The sequence below is a fragment of the Pelobates fuscus genome, chromosome 9, assembly GCF_036172605.1.
Source record: "Pelobates fuscus isolate aPelFus1 chromosome 9, aPelFus1.pri, whole genome shotgun sequence".
Taxonomy (NCBI): Eukaryota; Metazoa; Chordata; class Amphibia; order Anura; family Pelobatidae; genus Pelobates; species Pelobates fuscus.
The window spans coordinates 139263773-139286448 of NC_086325.1; the positions used below are offsets into that span (position 1 = coordinate 139263773).

Below are 22676 nucleotides of genomic sequence, written 5' to 3' on the forward strand. Positions count from 1 at the left end.
TTAAAAAAAAAAAAAATACCACGGAAGTTCTAGAACTAAACCCAAACAGGATATATTGGCTGTCACATTATACCGACCCGTCTTCCAAGGTGTGAGGACAGCATGCATGTTTGGTACTGGGACAGCTGGGTGTACCAAGATGGCCGCCGCCGCCTTCTGCTTCGCAGACTCGAGCGCCCTCTAGTGACCTGTAAACAAACGGTGTTCGCGATGAGCCAATCAGATGTTCGGGGCCCAGGCTCTCACCAATCCACCGGTACAGTGTTACAAATACTTCCGGGTATGTAACGGAAAGGGCGAGCCAGGAGAGCCGGACAGACAGGGAGCCGTCCCGGAGCCCCGGAGGGTAAGAGTGGACATTGGTCCTTATCATTCTCCATGGCCAGCCCTGGATCTGTACTGAGCCTGTATTTATCCTGGTAACCATAGCAACCGTCTACTGCAGGTTTCCCTTAAATGAAGAGTCCAGACTTAGAGTTCCATCACTACCTTCTACTCACACTGTTTTGTTTGGTTTTAACCCCCTTTGAGATTAAAAAGACACTGAAAGCTGGAAGTGATCAAAGTGATTCCCATTAAACATGATGATAATAATAATAATAATACAAATGTATTAAAGTTCCTGTGTTTTCTGCAAATCCAAAGGATTTACAGCATCCGCAGTGCACTCTCACGCACCCAGGAAGTAGCTCAGCCAATCAGGCCGTTTATGTTAAGTTCAAGGATGTTTTAGCACATTTTAGAAACCGTCGCCTGTAAGGAGAGAAGTATTTTAGAACTTTGCAGCAATTCCATTTACCATGTAGATTCAGTCGTCTGTTTACTGGCCTGTCGCTCACAGTTCTTTTAAGGGAACTGTACACGGTTATTGTTCTTCAGACATATGACCACACATCATATAGCTCAGGATCATTCCTAGAACCAGGGAAGGTTTGGAGTTGGATGGCGTGTATAGCTCATAAATAGAGTACAGCTTCTTCCTCTGATGTCGTATAGAGGAGAGACCATAGTTCATACTCCTACATAGCTAGTTAGCTACCGAAAGTAATTCCTACCAAACATACTTCTACCAAGACACATCTGTACACAGGAACACCGGCGAATGTCTTCTCCCCCAAAAAAGCTGAAACAAATCTTTAACAGGTATTAGTCAATTTCTGTTAACGCCATTTAAAGCTGAACGTGAGCTCATGAAGTGTGCTTGTCAGAACCCCTGACGCACGTTTTGCCAATCAGGGGAACCATAAGATTGGCGAAACGTGCGTCAGGGGTTTTGACAAGCACACGTCATAGCCACTGTATCACGAATGAGCTCACGTTCGGTTTATAATGGCGTCAACAGAAATTTACTAATACCTCTCCCTATATATTTGAGGGAAAAAATGTCTATAATTACGATCTCCAACTTTCTTTCATTATTTCTATTCTAGGGAAAGGAGGCATTTCTTATACATCCATTTGGGAGTAACAGGCATTTTGGACTCTGTATTCGTTATCCCTATATTTGGGTAGAACTACCAGATTTTCATATACAGGCATTATGGCTACACTCAGGATTATTGTTTTGCAAATATGTCAATTTTTTTTCTGTTTGAATTTTCTTTTCCTTCTCTTTTTGTCGTGGTGACTTATTTCACCTCTTAATCGCTATAAATTAAAAGTTAAGTTTTATTTTTAGAAATACCTAGCATAATTGGTTGATATTTGCCACTCCACCAGTGATGCCGTTATTATTTCTCGTTCTCCCTGGCAGTTCTCTTTTTTTTCTCATTTAAAAAAAATAAATAATAAAACACGGTTTAATAGATATAACCCAATGAAAACATGCATGCGTTCATTATGCGTCTTGTCATAGGGATTATAACTAAAAACAGCTTGCAAAAGCTGCAGATGTCTTGTTTGCAGCCTTTGCAAGTCCTCCCTTTTAACCCTGCCCAGACTATCTATCTATGGCTGTCCAATCAAAGACTTCCCAATGCAGATCAATGAGAAGTCTTTGCAAGGCAGGTGCTCTGAGCATTTGCCTTGCTCCACTGAACTAACCAAACCAGCAAGTAACCGGAACCGGTTGTCAGATTGACAGACGGGGTTGGGGGAACATTAGAGTGCCAATTTTATATTGATACCTGCACTTTTTGTAAAATTGAGGAGGGGGAGGATGCACTTTTCACACATAAAGCACTTCATCAAGCTGAAGTGCCTTAGGGGACTGCAGTGTCCCTTTAAGAGGGGAAGGCATTATGGGTAAAAACTAAACTCAAGCGACATATACCATGTGTTTTACAGGTTGCAATCCAGTATCCTGGACCAGTGTGAGGCCATGTAATAAGTTGTCGAGCAAGGGATGTAATGTACCACTATATAATGGCATACTGTGCTGCTTGATTGACAGCCTTGGTGGGTTGTCTTTAGCGGCAGCAAGAAAACAAATAAAAAAATTAATAGGCTGAGGATACTCCAAGCACTTTGCATGGGGTTCTTAGAATGACCCTTTAAACTTCAATAAATGTGTTTTGAAAATTAGTCTGTGTAAGTAAGATACTTGGATCTTGTTCTCAATTGCACGTTCCGTTAAGTTAATGGCTATCAGTAGGTTGTGAAATCACCTGTGCCCTGTAAATGCCCTGCCCTGGATGCGTTTCCAGCCGCACCACCCTTTTGCTAACCTTTGCTAAATCAAATAGGGTTGATTATTGATTGTCATAAAAGCCTAAATTGTGAATCTATATATAAATAAGAAAATTAAAAATCGAGCTGAAACTTTTCCGTTATTTTAATATTCATTTGTTCTGATTATTATTCCATTAATTTATTTATCAATATAGTTTTAGTATTTTCCCAGCACTGTATTTAGCGCAAGGCAAACATGGCAAAAAACACAGCCCCCGCCCAAGTGCCCTGTCAAATACCTTGTTTGCCTTGACTTACGGGGGCCCTAAGAGTTGGCCGGCTGGCCATCCTTGAACCCCCCAGGGTGCCCAGACAGTTTATTTTACAGACGGGAGGAAGCGTGACCCGCAGTGATGCCGGGAGCTAGAATGTAACGTCACTCAGGCGCTCGGCATCACTAAGCGACGTGCAAGGAAGCTGAGCAGGAAGATCACAGCTCCCTCGCCACCTATTTTGCGCACCCACTCCCCACTTGCCTGTACGCCCTCCATCCTGCACACCTGTCTGATCTCCATCCTGCACGCCTCTCTGTCAGTGAATGTGTGTGTCTGTCAGTGAGCGTGTGCGTGTCTTTCAGTGCGTGTCTAAATGATTGTGTGTGTCTGTCAGATTGTGTCAAATCAGTGAGTATGTGTGTCTGGGGCAAATTTAAATTAGGGGGTGCCCGAGTTCTGTCATGCCTAGAGCAGCAAAAAATCAAAATACACCACTGCTTTTCCCTGTGTCTAACTTATGCTATGATCCAAAAAAGTGCTTTAGCAGTGGTGCATTCTTGGTGACTTCCTGAATGCAGGACAGCTCAGTTGTCCCTTTGTTAAAACAACTTGGCATGAGTGGAAACTGTACACAAAATCTAAAGTTTGCCCGTATACAGCTTAACATAAAGGGGATTAAAAGTGTGCATCTTAAATTCCATCTGTTAGATTTCTTCTGTTCTTATGGAATATGCCATTATTTGCAAATCGTTTATTATTGTTTATTTTATTTTGTTATTTTTATCTACTTTTTTTTAATTAAAACTTTTTTAATTATTACTTTTTAGAATTAACATATAGTACTTTTTTTTTTTTTTTTTTTTTAAACCACTTGTCACATGTCTGATGCCAAAAAACTATCGCATTAAGGTTCCTTGGACGGTACTCTTGTCTAGTCCTTTGTCTTGAGGCTATTGAAAGACTTTTGGTATGGATCAGTCTTTGCAAGTAAAAACATGTTGTAGTAACTCAGAAGTTTCATTTTGAACTTTACTACCTACCCACAGATCACGTGAGAGCAAATATAATCCAGATAAAGGAAAACCAGTTTGTCCTGCTGCCTATCGATCGTGTCAATCCCCTCTAAAGACGTAGGCATTTGCCTTTTTACAAAACTGAACTATTTTTCCGTCACATTTGTTGTAGGATTCGATCTAGAATAGAAAGCCTTGTGAAGGATTTGTGATGGAAAAGTGAGCTGCTCTCATATTTATTGTACCTCGTCTTTCTGTGTTTTATTGACGACCAGGGAACCCAACCACAGGGCACGACGACCATCATCATCATCTCACAATTATGCGTTTAGCAGGTATCTCTGTGTACTTGACCTCTATCACAGTGTATGCACTCTTTCGGTCACAGCTTGGTTAAACCCTGTACCATTCTCATAGGTCCTATACGTATTATTGTGGTCCTTCTCACCGTGGGTCTGACATGGATACTGGCTGGAGTTATGTTGGGGACACAAACCGGCTTCCCGCGGATTCAGCAGCTTCTTGGTGGTGAGTTTCAATAGCTTTGACCCTTCTCGCACATGATGAACGATGTAGATGTTTGATAGTAAAGGTGTTAGCTAGTAGTACTCAAAGTGTAGCGAAAGCATTATATTCTATAATAATTAAAGTGGTATTTATAGTTTGAAACTATAAAGTGGATTGTATAGTTTGGTTTTATATTGCTATATTTTCTGACTTTTGGCTCATTGTGCACAGGTCCTGACGTGAGTACAACAGTAGGTGAGTATTTGCCTTTTTTGAGGTTCCCGATCCATAACGTTGTAAATGTCTTTGTTTCTCACTAACACGCATGTCTCATCACCATGTATACTATTCTTTGCACTCTCCTCATCCAAATGTTATCCATGACCACAACCTACAGGATCATGGGGCTGTGGTTGAGACCTGCCAAATAGCCTAAACACCCTATGTTCACAGTTACTACATACTCTTTTAAAAAGGTTAGATGATCTACAGCCTTTTCTGCCTTCAAAAAAAGAACTCTAACGTGCCCAGTTAATGTGTTCATGGGTGGAAATGGAATCTTAACTTAGAATTTTGAATCAGTGCCCATCAAGTTTAATTTCCCCTGCTTTCTGATTTTCTGCTTGACCTTTTCCCTTCCACCTACAATCCTGCTTCATGTTACTATTTTGGTTTGCATGTCCACCTTCTTCCTTTCTATGATCACCTTTCTTTTTATCTTCTCAGACCCCCGTCCAAGAAGGTATAAGTGTGGACTTCACCAGCCCTGCCCCGAAAAGCACTTCGCATTTCGAATAACTAGTGGAGCTGCAAATGTCATCGGACCCAAGATTTGCCTGGAAGATCAAATGTGAGTCTTGGGTTTTGTTGGACTGGATGTGTTTGTTCTTAGTGGGCCTGTGGAGTATCTGCTCGACTAGTCTAAAGATTTGGACTAGGGGTTGGATTAATGTACTATGAGGGTGATTGTTTGCATTGAGTTGTCTCTCATTTTGTTTTTTTTATCTGTTGAATATTCTCGGACATCGAATTGATGTCAGTGGAACTAGACAGTATTGTGTCTACATGACAATGAAGATGCCAAAACTACTAAATTAATCTGTGCACATTGCCTCGGTGTATCAAAATGACACTCCAGCTTGGATTTAAATGCAGTGCCTCCATCCCATGTTGCTGAAGGGTTTAAAACACCTTTAGTAACTTACCTGAGTCCAGCGCTGATGTCCCTCGGCGCTGGGTCAGGTTCAGCCTACTCTCCTCCCCTGCCGACGTCAGCCGGCGGGGGAGACCTAATGCGCATGTGCGGCAATGGCTGAGCACGCGCTTTCCTGTAGGGATTTCGGCGACGCTGCGTGAGGACGTCCAGCGTCGTTCAAAACACTTTTCGTGTTCTAAGAACACGGAAGTCCCTCTAGTGGCCGTCTGATAGACCACCACTAGAGGAGGGCTTAACCCTACAAGGTAATTATTGCAGTTTATAACAACTGCAGTAATTACACTTGCAGGGTTAAGGGTGGTGGGAGTTGGCACCCAGACCACTCAAATGGGCAGAAGTGGTCTGGGTGCCTGGAGTGTCCCTTTAATGGCTGTCAGCACCATCTAATAAAAATATTAAAGTGTAAGTCTGAATTGGAAATGAATGTTGTGCCAAATCCTCTATTATTCAGAATTTTCAAATCTAGGATCCAACCACAAAAACTATGAAGATTTAATATAATCCTAGATAATGGACTTGATTAAATATTTTTATAGATTGAAAGGGGAAAAAGAAACCGTTTGACATAATGTTGACGAGGCTACAGGTGCATGTTGGTTCTCACGCAAAGGCTGTCATCAGGGTGCCGAAATACAATTATTTGAGCCTTTTGAATTTTGATGATTTAGGATAATTTTATCCATTTCAAACGGGATCCATCATCAACATGTTATATAAACCAAACTGGCGTTCCAAAAAAGCAGCATGGAAAAGCTATGTTCAAAATGAGTTTATTTTGCCAATGCTTTTTTTTACGGGGTTTATTTAGTTTCTTTTAGGGTTTAAGTCCCTAAATATCACATTGTAGTGCATTGAAAACTGAGATGTAAAAATTGGCTCAGATGAAATAATTCTCCAAGTCATCTACATCACAGCTTGTGTTTTTTTTTGTTTGTTTTTTAACAAATCTAAAATCAATATAAGTTTATTAGTTAAGATTAGAATATGTAATCGCTTTTACAGCCAAATCTGCATATTTTTTTTTTTTATTCTTACATGGCTATATGTGTGTTAGAACACAGTCGATGCATTGCTCTTGCAGACTTGCTGGTAAATGTGTATATACATAAGAGAAACAGGTATGTTTATGCTTGATGTCTTGATTCTATACAAATGATTTCTCCTTCATAGTTTGCATATAAATTTTCAGGGTTCTGGTCATGCGCTGTATTTAATAAACCACAAACCACCTACACAGGAAATTCTGTTTGCAAACGTTTTTCATTGTGTATGTGTGTGTGTATGTGGGTATATATGTATATATAATTTATATGTTTATACACAGCTTGTTTTTTTTCCACCTTTTTCTGCAAAAAAACTTTTGATTTTTATTTTTTTATAATTTTTGCTCATAATTGCCTCCTGCTAATAGTTTTAAATGTATTTTTTTTTATTAATTTAACAGGTTGATGAGCAGCATCCGTAATAACGTGGGTCGTGGTCTAAACGTGGCTCTTGTAAATGGTTTGTTACAAAGAAAACATTGTACACCTTGCTGACTATGGACAAGCAAAGCATAGTTGAAATAAACAGAATATTTGTTTATAAAACAGTGTCAGGCCGGCCAATTGCCTTTGAGGACTGAGTGGTATTGATACTAGACATTGATATGAGTGTCCGCAACATAAGTGAGGTACATTTGAACATGGTTTCTTAACCCCTTGAACGTGTAGTGTTGCATTCCCCAGTCACAGCCTGGGTCTCAAACACCCTTTTCTTGCACTGAATTTTCAGGGTTGTTTTTTGTTGTTTTTTTTTTTATTTAATTTTACAGTATACTCACCAATCATCCCTGTTGGCTTTGAAAAGTAGGATGTTGCATACTGGCAGCATTTAATATATTTTTTATTTAATTTTAAAAACAATCAGAAGAGCCATATATATATATATATATATAATTTTTTTTTTTTTTGTGTGTGTGCTGTATTCAAGAAAGTTTTCTCACTACTTATAGATGTAGAATTAGGAGTATGGGTTCTCAAATAGAGGGTTTGGTAATGGTTTTTGGTGTGTGCATTGTTTATTTCCCTCTGACCTCCTTGGTTTGCTGAACTGAAAATTTGTGTGTATACAAGCATGCATGTAGACACTTTCTGTGCAGTCGGACTTGATTAGTGACTTCAAATGGGTCATCTTCTGTTAGGCAGACTGGAATACTGTGCTATAGAAAGGGGGTTTAGACCGATAATACGTGAGGTTAAGGGAACTATAGTACCCGAAATTTATGCAGCCATAGTAATAATAGACATGACTCTCCAAATTCATATTGATATTGACCACTAAAAATGACTATTTGACATTAATGTGACTTGCTGCTGATATATGCAAATACTAAGTGTTGGTATTCGTAAACGCACCTGACACAAAAGAGATGTATTTATTTTGTTTTGTTTTTTTAAGGAGTAAATGGAGAACTTATAGAGGCCAAATCATTTGACATGTGGGATGGAGGTGAGTTACAGAAACCATAGAAGGAGCACTGCAAGGTTTATTTGACCCTATCCCCATTTTTTTAAATTCTTTACTTTTGCAGTGTATGGTTATAACAGACAAGCTTGAGGTACCCCGACGGCAATCCTCGGGCATAGTATCATGTGTTACATTTGGGGTATTAGGGAGGTGTGCACAATTTTATAGAAGAAATAAGAACATTCTATGTACATATATCTAAACTCTATTTGCATAGAGTAAGCGTGCTAGACATAGAAATATAGTAAACAAGAGTGATGACGTTTAAGTGATCACTATGGGTTAAGATAATATGGTAGTTGTATGCGACATGCTTAGTAACGTCCACACCTAAGGTTGACCCCATATAAGTTCAATTAGACGTTAACTGGACGTGTGTGGATTTTTCGGTCATGTGGAAAGTCACTGGACTGTGCATCAATATAAGGTGGCTGCACCTGGCTATGCTTGATAGCTAAGTATTAGATAGCAAACATATGATAAATTATAGCCACAGCAAACATTGAGAGTGGTTATAGTAGGGTCAGCTCTGGGTAAGCTTATAGTAGCCGCAAGGGTTATATGGAACCATTTGGCCTCAACATCGTGCAGGTAAGTCCCAGGGTGAGTGTGGCGGAACAGCCCTTTTAGACAAGCGGACAGTCAGCCTATGCCGAAGCATCGAACAGTCAAGAGCAGGGTCTGGGGCTCACAGTTGCCAACTGAAAGTCCTGTAGGTAGTCCATGCAGCCCGGTTGGTTCAGGTAGAGGTCGGCTTATTCACGTCATGACACTGCGCTCTTCCGGCCTCAGGCCTGTGTGAGGGCCTGCATCTGGTTTCCACGAGGTCTGATCTTCTCGGTGTGTTATTCTCCGCACATGTAGGTGAGGCTGTGCCTCGTATGGCTCTCTGCCTAGGAAGGCAAGGGGCAGTATTGGGAGGCGTGTTAGTGGCGGAGACCCCTTGTGAAAACGTAGTAATCCCTCTAAGCTCACCCCCCTTGTGTACCTCCCGATGCCGTGGTCCGCCGGGACGGTGACGCGCCTGAATCTTCGCCCAGAAGGACTGGAAGATGACATTGAGTCACAGCAGGATGCTTGCTGTGGGGCTAGGGACAGGCCCTCGAAGTGATTTAGGTCTTGTCCGACCGGTAGGAAGGATGCCGCCAACTTTTGTGCAGGTCTCTGCGGTGTGCTGCAAGGGAGTGCAGGTTGAGGAGTGTCCACACAGCCCAGTGAGGACCTGGATGACCCCCGCCGTTCCTTGGGGGGGGGGGGGTTAGGAGAGCAGCCCCGACAGCTTGCCGGGTGGGAGTCCAGGATGATTGTCCGCATCTCCTCTGGACCCTCCACTGCAGGCCGCAACAGGGTAGCTCAGGTCTCCGACATCATGCCGCCTTGAGTAAGGTGTCGATGCATAGAGGAGTGTACCCCCGACTCGTGAGGCAACTACTGTGGGGTATTGCTGCTCAACAGTTGGGGTAAGTGGCCCAAATTTAACCCAGGATTCAGGAGCCCAGGCACCACATGTCTGCTTTGCTCCGTGGCTAGGCTCTTTCCCTGACACATCCCTGTTTTAATCTATTTTGGAGATATTTAATGGAAAAAATATGTGCAATCCTGACTACCATGTTAAAGGGACATGCCAATGTCCAATTACACAAGAAAATCATTGGTTAGTAGATACACCCCCAATGAAAACATGCATGCCTTTAATTGGGCATTTTTTCCCTCCAGATTAGAGACAGTGCACAACAACTTGGATTTCCTTTAATCTGGATCAGAAAGGCAGGCAGGTGACCCAAAAAAAAAAAGCCAAACAATCCTAGAACTCCTCCCCGACTTCTCCTCCCATAGGTACAAGAACCCCGTCAAGCAGTGCAACCCCAGTTCTCTGCTTGCCTTCGGCAGGGTAGGAGGTGACTAACGTGTAGACAAAGGTGAGTCGGTTTATCCGAGGAGGGCTCTGTTTACTTTTCAGGGAAGAAGCGGGACTTCTTCCAAAGAAGTGAAAAGCAAGCTGGGCGCCTGCATTTCACCGCTTTTTATGCTGCCGACTTTCGGTGCCGAAAATGGCGAGGGTGCGTGTCGCACACATGCTGGGAGGTCCTAGGATGGAACGCATTGCACAGGTTGTGTTGTGTTCTATCGGGTTATCATGAAGCGCTCTGAACATGCGAGAAACGATCACCTAGAATCAGGCGCAAAATTTAAAGTGAAATTATTATTATTATTTTATTTTTTTTTCACTCTCTATTTCCTATTGGCAAACTAGGATCTTGGATGGGAACACTATATAAATCCCAGCAGCAACTTCCTGCTTGCCAGGTACCCGCAGTATCTGTGTCAGTGTGCTCTCATCTGCCCTTCGGCACACTCAGAGGCCATTAAGGTAAGACTTTTTAGTTGATCCCTTAATGTTCTCTTGATTCATACATTTTTTTTTCCTCTCTCCAGCAAGACATTTTTTAAAATTTTCTCCCCCCTCTTCCTCTAGTATGTCTAACCTTGAGCAGACGGATAAGCATGGAGAAAAAGGAAAATGCATTGCTAAGACAAAGCATTTGATGTGTTCCTCCTGTTCACAACCTTTGTTCACAAATCTATTGTATTTTTTACTAAAGAAGCTTCGGACGAAGCTAAGAAAGTGGAAGTCTCGTCATTTATGACTTGGTTCTAGAGCAGCTTACAATAGACCTTTGTGGACCTAAAGGATCACTATAGTGTCAGGAAAACAAACCCATTTTCCTGAAACTATAGTACCTTAAGGGTGCCCCCTCCCGTGGCGCTGAAGGGGTTAAAACCCCTTCAGCAGCTTATCTTAATCCAGCGCCGGGCTCCCTCGGCGCTGGTGACCTCTCCTCCCCCACCGATGTCAGCTCCCGAGTGGAGTGGAATGCACCGCTCGCATTCAAACAGTCCATAGGAAAGCATTTCTCAATGATTTCCTATGGACGTTCTGCATGTTGGATGCAAATTTCACATCCAGTGTCGCAGATGCGCCTCTAGTGGCTGTCAGGAAGACAGCCGCTCGAGGTTGGATTAACCCTGCTATGTAAACATAGCAGTTTCTCTGAAACTGCTATGTTTACATGTGAAGGGTTAAAACCTGAGGGAGTTGGCACCCAGACCACTTCAGCTCAATGAAGACCTTTAACCCCTTAAGGACCAGACTTCTGGAATAAAAGGGAATCATGACGTGTCACACACGTCATGTGTCCTTAAGGGGTTAAGGGAGGCCATTCTGGTATCAGCTCAGTCTTTAGTTCAACCAAGTTCCCCTCCCTCTAAAAGGAAGAGGGCACGTTTTGAGGTTCCAGATATGAGCTAAAAATTCTCTTCTAATACCTGTTCTTTAGAAGAATCTAGTGATTCCTCTGATGAGGACAGATGCTTTCCAGAGCAGTATCTGCCTAAACTTATTAAAGAAGTTTACTGCCTTTATGAATTTGGAAGAATCGTCTTTTAGAGAACAGGATAAGCGAAAACGTAAATCCTTTCCCATCCATGCTTCCATTCACCAGTTTATGTTAAGGGAAGGGAAATTTCAAGACCATATTTGCGGTTAAAGAAGACCCCAAGGCACAGGTTTTACCTAAGGTGGATGTTCCTATTGCCAAACTGGGGAAAGAAAACTTCCTAATGGAAATTCGAGTGGTCTCCATGATGCAAGAGCAGAGTCTTCTTTAATAAAGCTGTTTGTCAGTTCAACTGCCCAATGTATGGCTCTCCTTTCAGGTACGTCAGTAGCTAAAGCCCAAAGATGCTGGCTAGACGCCTTGGAGAAAGTTTATCTGGGGGAATCTAAGAGAATCCCATTAAACTTTTGAGAAACATCAAGATGGCTGATTTTTTATTTTTTTTGCCCGACTCTTCTTCTGAAGCACTTAAGCTTTCGGACAATGTGATGGCACTTACTAATGTAACCAGACGTGCAGTATGGTTAAGAAGTTGGTGCGCTGACTCTGTTTGTAAGAATGCATTGTGTGACCTTCCCTCTGAGCAGGGTTGGCTATTTGGCTTGCTTCTAGATTACCTACTTAAGAGTATGGTAGAAGGTAAAAAGGCATTGCCTGAAGAAAAGAAAAAAATTTCAGGAAACCGACCTTTTTCCGACAAAAACAAGCAGTCCTATAGAAATTCCTTTCGTAGGTTCTCATTCAAGAGAAATCAAAGAATACCTTTCTCCGGTCAAGAAAAAGGAATTTTTCAGAAAATAAAGAACGTAGATTTTGATGCAATGCCAGTAGGTGGCAGACTTCTACATTTCTTTTCAACTTGGCAAATGACTACTACAGATACCTGGGTCCTGTTAGTAATCCAATTTGGATACAAGATAGAATTTCACAGCTTTTCTTTGTTCCTCCGTTCAGTCCGAAGAGGTTGCTGCAGTGCTTCTTCAAGAAGTTCTGGGTTTGTGGCTAAAAATGGAGTAGAAATTCTTCCAAAAGAAGAAGAATTCATAGGTTCTTATTTTTGGTGCAAAAAAAACAAAAAACACATGGCTCATTCTGTCCAATTCTACATTTAAAGATAGTAAAATTTGTGGTTCAGCAAGTTTTGCATGGAAAACATAGTTTCCGCTTCCCACATGATTCAACCAGGCTCGTGGCTATGTTCCATCGATTTACAACACGCTTATCTGCACATGCGTATTACAGAAGAAAGCAGGCGTTTTTAAGGTTGCCATAAAAAAAGATCAGGTTCATCTAGGGCATTTCCAGTACAAGGCTCTGCCCTTTTGGCCTTTCGTCCGCTCCAAGAGTCTTTACAAAAATGTTAGTGGTCATCACTACAGAACTGGGGGAAAAAAAAAGGTTTCAACATAGTCCCATATCTGGACGACTGGCTCCTTATTGCTTCGTCAAAAGGGCTTCTATCACTCTGCGAGATCATGGTTGGATCATAAACGAAGAGAAATAAGAACTAATTCCCTCATCATCCAGTTTTTGCTGTTTATTCTAGACTCCATTCAGATGAAGATCTTCTTACCAGGGGACAAGATCACCAAACTGAGGGTTATGATAATGAGACTTCTGGGCCTCTTCACGGCTGCAATCCCAGCTGTAAACTGGGCCAAATTACATATGAGGCCATTGCAAAAGAACATCCTCTCTTCCTGGAACCGAAAGATCGCTGCCTTAGACCAGTCCATGCTCCTAAATCCCTCGGCTCTCCAGAGTTTCCATTGGTGGATAACATTTCATTTCAGAAGGTCTATCTTTCCAAGTAAAAGATTTTTTGTTTGTAACCACAGACACTTCAAGTATTGGATGGGGTGCTCATTTGGGTCGAAAAGTGTCAAAAGGCGTTTGGAGTCTTCAAGATTCAAGGAAATCTTCACATTTCAGAGAGCTAAAAGCAATTTGGATGGCTCTCCTCTGCTTCCTAAGTCTTCTGAAAGGGCATCACACACACAGATAAGGTCAGACAACTCAACAGCAGTAGCTTATGTGAACAGGCAAGGAGGAACGCGTTTAATTCCTCTGGAACACCTATGCACCGACATTATGAAGTGGTCGGAACCACACCTGTTTTCAATTTCTGCGGTTCTCCTAAAGGGAGTAAAGAATGTTCTGACAGACGCACTCAACAGAAACCATCTGAAACACGGAGATTGGTCTCTATCTCTCCTCTAATTTTTCAGGAAGTGATGAAAAGATTTTGAAATCCAGTAATGGCCTCAAGAATGAACACAAAGACGGAAAGTTTTGCATCCATCAGTTCAACAGACGCTCCCGACTTCCTGGATGCTTTGTCTATTTAGTAGAATTTTCCACTGGCATACATCTTCCCTCCAGTTATCCTCATCCTTCGTATTCTTTAAAAGGGATCATCAGGGACAGAGCAACGATTATTGCAATTCTCCCCTTCTGGCATCGAAGAAGTTGGTTTTCCATCCTGTTGAACCTCTCCAAAAATGTTTTTTTGGAAACTGCCTATGTCAGAAGACATTCTGGAACACAATCTGGTCCCTCTGAAAACCCTTCAGAAAATCTAACTAACCGCCTGGTATCTGAACGCCAGATCCTGAGTTCAAGAGGACTGAGTCCTGAAGTAATCTACATCCTATTGGTTGCTAAGAAGGATTCCACTCCTGCGGTTTACACCAGAATATGGAAAAAAAAATCTGCTCCTGGTGTCTTGGTATGAGTGTTGATTACTTTCTGCCCCATTTGCTCAGATTTTGAAGTTCCTTCAACTAGGGTTTGCTGAAGGCCTCTGTCCGGCTACCCTTAAAGTCTAAATATCTATTAGTTTTTTGTTTTGTTTTTAGTATTCCAGATTTGGCTTCAGATGCTCTAATATCCAGGTTCTTTAGAACTGGTTCCTCCTTGGGATTTAACCCCTTAAGGACACATGACATGTGTGACATGTCACGATTCCCTTTTATTCCAAAAGTTTGGTCCTTAAGGGGTTAAACATGGTCTTGACTGCTTTGTGTGAACCTCCTTTTGAACCCTTGGATTCCGTGAGTCTGAAGATTCTAACTTTAAAATATGTGTTCTTGGTTGCAATAACGTCTGTAAAATGTCTAAGGGAACTTCAGGCCTTGGCCTCTTCTCCACCTTTCCTGGTTTTCATTTAGATAAATTTAATTTAGATTGTTCTGAAACGTCATCCCTCCTTTCTTCCTAAGGTGACTAATTCATCTACTATGAATCAAGAAATTGTTCTCCCCATGTTTTGTCCGAACCCACTTAATCCGACAGAACGTAAATTCCATTACCTGAATGTTAAACACTGCTTACAGGTCTGCTTGGAGAAATCTAATCCATTTCGAAAATTTGACCGGTTGTTCATCCTGTTCCAGGGGAAAAACAGGGGTCTTATGGCATCAAAAGCTCAGTTGGCAAGATGGATGAAAGACTGTATTGTTGAAGCATACATTTCGTCCAAGTTGTCTCCTCCTCTGAAATTGCAAGCTCATTCTACGAGAGCTGTAGCTTCTTCATGGACTTTAAGAGCTTCGGCATCACAGATATGCAATGCAGCGACTTGGTCCTCTCTTCATATCCTCTCTAGACATTATCGGTTAGACGTACAGGCCTCTGAGGATTCTGTTTTTGGGCGTTAGGTGTTACAAGCTGTGGTGAAGTGATATTTTACCCTCTCTTAAGGGATTAATGATTTATTCCAGTTGTTGTGCACTGCCTCTAAACTATCGGGAAAAGTTCAAATTTTACTTACCGTAAATTTATTTTTACTTAAGATTAGAGGCAGTGCACGTATTTCCCACTCTATTTATTATAATATTTTTTGCAGTTATATGGCTTTTTTTGTATTTTCTGGGGTTGCACTGCTTAACAGGGTTCTTGTACCTATAGGAGGAGGAGTCGGGGAGGAGTTCTATGACTGTTTGGAATTCCTTTTTTTTTTTTTTTTTTTTTTTTAGGTCACCTGTCCGCCTTTCCGATCCAGATTAGAGGAAATCCCAGTTGTTGTTCGCTTCCTCTAATCATAAGGAAAAACTAATTTACAGTAAGTAAAATTTGAACTTTCCATTGGGAATATATCTAAAGACAGCTGGAAGAAGCTTTAGGTCTATTGTCTTCTGCCTTTGCAAGCCCTCCCCTTCTAACTCCGCCCAGACTTTCTGTGTCTGTCCAATCACAGACTTCCAAATGCAGCTCAATGAGAAGTCTTTGCAAAGCAGGTGCTTTAGGCAGTTCCCTGCCTCTTGAGTTTAGCTCCACTGAGCTAACGAAAACCAGGAAGTACCAGGACTGTTGTCTGACAGCCAAGGTGGTGTAACAAGGTTAAAAAATGTCCGCTTTATATTGAAATCTGCAAGCAAAAGTGCTTTAGGGGTCTTGAAGTATCCCTTTGAAAAGCATCTAGAGCTCTTGAGTCAGTGACCCTAAGGTCTACATAAGAAGGTTTCCTTTGCTTGACAATACTGTGCTGTGATCAGGTTACATCCCAGACATAATCTGATCACTCTGAATTTGATTTTGCATGCTTCACAGAGTGGCTCCTGGAGAATGTCTTATTGGTTACATGGTTCCATACTTGTGCAGGAGAGGCAGAACATTTACTGCTTCCGCAACAGATCTGATCTACAATATCGCACTCTCTATCTTCCATGCTCGTTGTGTAACAAGGTTAAAAAATGTCCGCTTTATATTGAAATCTGCAAGCAAAAGTGCTTTAGGGGTCTTGAAGTATCCCTTTGAAAAGCATCTAGAGCTCTTGAGTCAGTGACCCTAAGGTCTACATAAGAAGGTTTCCTTTGCTTGACAATACTGTGCTGTGATCAGGTTACATCCCAGACATAATCTGATCACTCTGAATTTGATTTTGCATGCTTCACAGAGTGGCTCCTGGAGAATGTCTTATTGGTTACATGGTTCCATACTTGTGCAGGAGAGGCAGAACATTTACTGCTTCCGCAACAGATCTGATCTACAATATCGCACTCTCTATCTTCCATGCTCGTGTGTTATCCAATCCCTAATAGCTTGTCTTATACTGTAGGTAATCTTGGTAATTGAATTGGATGAATATTGGCAAGTAACTGCTGTTTCCTTCTCCAGATGTATCTAACCTCCTGAGTTTCCTGCGACCAATACACGAAGGGACTTTGGTGCTAATAGCCTCTTATGATGATCCAGCCACAAAGTAAGTGGAATTCCAAATGGTCTCGCGTTCGCTAGGGGGGTTATAGGATCAGAGTGTTTATTATCTTTCCATTTTGACATTGATATACTGACAAAGTGCCAATTATGGCATCACTAAAATGCCAGATAGGAAGAATGTAAGCAATTAACAGCATCTACAACAATTGAAGGTATAATTTATCTATATGATAAATTATATATTCTTTGCTTTTGGAGCTGGTAACCATTTTAGGTGAATCTGTCTGTGACGCTCTAAGCGATTAAGCATAGTCCTGCATGGTCCTGGTTTGTTCTGTAGAGCAATTCGGATCCTTTTGCTAGTGCAAGCCTATGGTACCATACCATAGTGGTTATGGTACTTAAAGTGTTCCTTTAAAGGGAAACTTAGAGTGTTTGGAATACAAAATTGTATTCTTACACTATAGTCCTCCATGGCTGCTACTTGTCGCTGGGTTTGGGCCCGAGTCGTGTTTGAGTGTGGTCAGTTCATGCTCTAGACCAGTAATTCAGACCTCTTGGGCAGCAGTGTTAATTTCAGCGTCATGCTGGCACGGATACGCCATTAATTTCTTCTTTAAATAAGATGATCTCTCCCGCAATGTTACAGCAGAGATCCTCCAGTAAGGCCTTCAGTTTCTCTTTATTCACTGGAGGACTGCCCTGCTGTGGAAGTCTCCGTGTGTCCGCCAATAACTCCGGACTCCGCAAGTCTGATATGGACTCTTCGCTGGACGTCCGGGAAGGAGCGTCCGAGAGGGGTGGCATGACAAGCCTTGTGGGATTCTGCGGCCTCCACAACAGATCGCCACTATTGCCCGTGGATGTTTTTTTTTTTCCGCCCGGTACTTATTACTTTTGCGCCCTATAGCTGCAGCAAGGCAAGATGCTTACTTTTTAGGCTGGTGCGGTAGGTATTATTGTGTAAATTAGCGGGGGGGTTTTTTGTTTTTTTTTAAATTTATTTATTTATTGCACTCACGGAGCTCTGCAAAGACACGTTCAGTCCGTGCGGCTGTTGGCTCCGCCCCTGCTGCATACCTTTTTACATCTCACGTGTGCTACTGTAGTAAAATTCCCTTAATGGTACTTGGCTACGTCTCCTGAATACTACAATACTCCCTACATATCTTTGGTAATTTTATGCAAAGTTACAGTGCCAAATGGCAGGATTTTTTATAAAATGAGAAAAGTGAAGATGCCTCTTTATCTTAACCATATAGTTAGTGTTGGAGGGATTCACTTTATGAGCACTGTGCACTCACAACATGAGTGAGAGATTATTTCCTTCTCCGCTCCTAAATCATATCATGACTATCACAATATGATTTTATAGGGACACTGTAGGCAAACTCCCATCACCCAGAGCATATAATAATTGCAGTTTTTATAAACTGCAATAATTATCTGCTAGGGTTAACTCCACCTCTAGTGGCTGTCTACCAGACCGCCACTAGAGAGATTTCTGGATGGTCGGGCAACTTTTGGTCGCCTAAATGATGCTGGACGTCCTCACACTATGCATGACGACTTCCAGTGCCACCGGAATCCCTATAGGAAAATCCAAATGTGAGCGCGGCCATTGCCATTGCATTAGGTCTCCCTTGCTTAAAAGTGAATAAACGATTTGGTGAGAGCACACAAAAAATGTATGTAATATCACACACATGCAAGTTACCATCAAATAGGATAAAATGTGGTACTAAGCCGTTTGTAGTGGGCTCAAACTTTTAGCACCTTGGGATATATATAGTTGGTTGCTGAGGTCTCTCTTGCTGTCTGATGTGGGTGGGGGAGGAGCATGGGCGGAGCTGAAGTACATCGGCGCCCCACCCAGGAAAGTGACAGAAGGGGCTATTAACCCCTTCTGCAGCGCGGGGGAAGGGGTGGAGGACATTGACCGAGGATGAAGGTAGTGCCAGGAAAACAAGTTTGTTTTCCTGGCACTATAGTTTCCTTTTAAGTTCCCTGTAAGCCCAATCACGCACAGTTATTAGCGCTGGGCATACAAAGCCCAGTTGTGATCGCACTGTAGGAGGCTTGCAGGGAGACTTTGCCAGGTCTGACCTCTGTTTAGAGAGAATCCTTGGTGACGTCAATAATAACACAGTAAATGACAATGACTTTAAACACAGAAGTTCAGCCGTGGTAATTGAAATCGCTGTGTGCAGCGTTCACTTTGAACGCTACACACAGCTCAACTGTCAGCGTGAGACAACTAATTGTGGCCACAGCTGACAGAGGTAAGCCTCAGGTATTGAATGATACAGAAACCGTTCCTGCTGGTAAAAATCAGCATTAAAGGTAGAACAACCATGGAATAATTCCATCTTACATCCTTGGTAGTTTAAAGTAGACTGTCACTCCATAGGATTTTAAAATTATGTTTTACTGATACCCTCTGTTTAACAAATATGTTGTTGTTTTTTTTGTTGCTGTGTTTTTTTTCTAAAAACAAAACAAAACAAAAAACATTTTAATGGCGAAATCCACATCACTGTATGTATCTTTGTCATGGAAGAGTGTCTCCATATTAGCTCCCTGTCAATCCCTGTTTTATGCAATGATCTCAATTCCACAGGTGACATTTTCAAGTATGTGTTGAGAAACCTTTTGTTTATTAACTTCTTCCTTTGACAGCCTCACCTAAAACATGGATATAGTGTGATTAAATTTTGTTCTTGGCTTTTGCATTTGTTTGTCGAAGGATGAACGAAGATGCCAGGAAAATGTTAGCAGAGCTCGGTAGCTCTTCAATTAAAGATGTGGGATTCAGAGACAGCTGGGTCTTCGTGGGAGCAAAAGGCATACAGGATAAAAGTCCATTTGAACAGGTAGGAAGTTCTATCCTCTGTTTCCTTTTTCAGTTTAGCTTAGGCAACGAGTAGCAAGATCAGATAATCCATCTATAAATAACAGCGTCAATCAAAATAATTCAATTTTTGAATATTCAACATTGTACTGACACTTGCCATCGGCACCACTCTTAATGGGATTCTTGGTTAAAGCCAACAGAGATATTTTATAATGGTGGGTTATGAGGAAAAAGGATGGCCAAGCAACCGGAAGCTACTTTACAATGTAACGGAGTCTACATACAGACACTCCTCACTTACCGACCGGGTTCCGTTCTTACGACCTTGATCGCAAAACTAATTGGTCGGTACGTGAAGATGTGCAAGAGAGCAGGTCTACGAACTCCCCCGAACATAGACCAGTTCACTAGTGCAGGGAATCCCGCGAATCTAGGTTTGGGAAAACTTCCCCGAACATAGACCAGCTCTCTAAAGTGGGGAATACCTTGAATCCCCACGCTAGAGAGCTGGTCGTAAGTGCGAGCCGTCGCAAGACATTTAGGTCATAAAGTGAGGACCACTTGTAAAGCATAGCCATAAGGTAAAATAGTCCGTCCTTTACCTTAAATATAACTCTAAAATGGGACATATTTTGAAAAGAGAGAAATCTATTTTTGTAATTATTTTTTTTTTTTAATGAAATTTTGTTTCAGCTAATCAAGAACAATAAAAACAGCAACAAGTATGAAGGTTGGCCAGAGGCCGTAGAGTTGGAGGGCTGCATTCCCCAGCGCACTTTGGATGCCGACTGACAAACGACCGAGGAAAAAATGCATCTACATCAAAGATCACCCTAGATATATATAGCATATATTGGACTTGCTGTCGTGGGTGCATTGGTGTGTGTGGGTCGTTTTCTGCACCTTTTCGACTCTTGACATGTATTGTCCGAATACAGACCTGTGATCTCTTTCAACATTGCCTTTTTCTCTCCCATCTGTTGGACACTTGTGGTCACATACCAATGAGGATACCATTTGAGATATGTTATCTTCTAAATCAAACACTGACTCATCTTGGCTTTTCGCTGGACTCCTAAGGATTGCAGAATCCAAATTTAAAAAAAAACTTTACTGACAAATTCACAACTATAATATTTAAGCTGTACCCCACCCACTTACAATCAAGGGGACATTGAGTATTGTTCTCTGTTTGCAGATCCACATCTGAGACCAAGCTTTAATATTTCTTCAACTTCAAAAGGAACATCAAAATATATATATAAATTTTTTTCAGTGAATCATTTTTTTTTATCAGAGAGCTCCGAAAAACGTAATTCCCCGTTTTTGTTTTTAACAAAAGGCATTGCATATGGAGATCAATTTCTCTCTGTTTGGAAAAAAAATGATATTGAGGTTAAATTCTTAATTTTGTGGATTTTCTTCTTTCTTGTTTTTTTTTTTTTTTTTTTTTTTTTTATAGATCTCACCAAAGAACTTAAAAACATGGACAGAGAAAATATACACATGCTTATAATTATTGTAGAGTGCATTGTTATATTCCTGATGAGGTCAAGCAGTGTTTGTGTGACTCAGTGGGAGCGGAGCAGTGCTTGTGTGCTGCTGCAAATGATCTGACTCAAAGAGAAAGGGGTGTGTGCATTAATTATAAGCGAGAATGGTTCGTGTACGAAAACTGGTTATTGAAAAGGCTGAAGGTACTTTCCCAATCATGAATTTTTAACAAGGTTAAAACAATGTCAGTTGTACTGTCCAATAAATAATTTAATTGACAAAGAATTATTTAACTTTTAATGTCTTTACAAAATAAAATTTATCTTTTGAAATTTTTCTTCTGGATTCTTCACATCTTCAAAAGTTGTGTGTTTTGTTTTGTTTGTTTTCAGACATATAATCAATACTTGGTTTTGTTTATGAACATAGAGCCCTAGGCAACCTATTGCTGGGGGCGATTACATAAATTTTTTTATTAGTACCGTTTAAGAAAAAAGTAAAACAAGTGCTTCTTTCTTAAATTAATTTTGATTTGTGTATATGATAGTGGACCCATTCAGATTGAAGTGTGTCACAGTTCTGCACCTCAGCTGTACAGTTTTCTCACCATTAAATGATCTTTCTAAAGATACAATTTTTTTATCATGTCATATAATTTACTATACAAAAGGTAAAAAATCTGATTAATATTTTTTTTAAAACACTTTTTTGAACTTTGACCCCAAAAATCTGTTGCGCATCTACAACCGCCCCAAAACATCTCTGCTAAATAGTTTCAAAATTTTGTCCTGAGTTTAGAAATACCCAATGTTAACATGTTCTTAATTTTTTTTTTTAAAGTTATAGGGCAATAAGTACAAGTATCACTTTGCTATTTCAAAATCCTTTTTTTTTTTTTTTTTTATTAACATATGTTACATATTGTAACACTGATATCTGTCAGGAATCTCTGAATAACCCTTCACATGTATATATTTTTAAAAAGAAGACAAAAGGTATTAAACTTGGGATATTTTAAATTTTTTCATGCAACCATTTTACCACCAATATGCCAAAAAAAAAAAAAATTGGTGATTTTTTTTTTTTGACACACATAGCAATTTCAGAATACATGTTTGGAGAACTTTAAGGGTTACTGCCGAAAAACACCCCAATATGTGTTCAGTAACATCTCCTGAGTACAGTGATACCACCAATGTATATATTTGTCGAGTTCTGTGGGGGCTAAAATACCTTATTTGGAGGGTGCGCATTCCAGTTTTCCTACTTGGAATTTTCACAGCTAGTCATCATGCACCCATTTCCCATTTGGGACATTTGTGAAGCCGGACAATGTAATTTACCCCAATCAAACCATATATTTTTGAAAAGTAGACACCCTAGGGTATTTCAAATGGTGGTATTTTAACACTTTCCATGCACTAATTCTACCACCAGTCTTTGTCAAACTTTTGGGTAGTCGTTTTTTTGTGTTATTTTTCTCTCCCATTGTACTTTAGGCATGGGTTCTCAGTTCCTGTTATGTGTTACTGACAAAGAACACCCCATTATGTGTTCAGCAACATCTCCTGAATACAACAGTGCCCCCAATGTTCAGGTTTCATGGGTTTTTGCAAACTTACAGGGATCAAATGTAGGGCT

At 40.9% G+C, this 22676-nt stretch overlaps 1 protein-coding gene across 1 annotated transcript; it reads left to right on the forward strand.

Annotated features, from left to right (window-relative positions):
- The first annotated feature begins 262 nt into the window (after positions 1-262).
- On the forward strand, positions 263-21371 carry FAM3A (FAM3 metabolism regulating signaling molecule A). Its single transcript, XM_063432550.1, has 10 exons — positions 263-346; positions 4071-4233; positions 4316-4426; positions 4637-4660; positions 5132-5255; positions 7066-7124; positions 8061-8111; positions 16646-16730; positions 19434-19560; positions 20235-21371. The coding sequence occupies exons 2-10, from the start codon at positions 4221-4223 to the stop codon at positions 20331-20333; spliced, it is 693 nt and encodes a 230-aa protein (XP_063288620.1). The 5' UTR covers positions 263-346; positions 4071-4220; the 3' UTR covers positions 20334-21371.
- The last annotated feature ends 1305 nt before the right edge of the window (positions 21372-22676 follow it).

Coding starts and splice junctions, on each gene's coding strand:
- FAM3A (XM_063432550.1), top strand. Junction 7,125..8,060: donor AAACGTGGCTCTTGTAAATG/GTTTGTTACAAA, acceptor TGTTTTTTTAAG/GAGTAAATGGAGAACTTATA. Junction 16,731..19,433: donor TATGATGATCCAGCCACAAA/GTAAGTGGAATT, acceptor TGTTTGTCGAAG/GATGAACGAAGATGCCAGGA.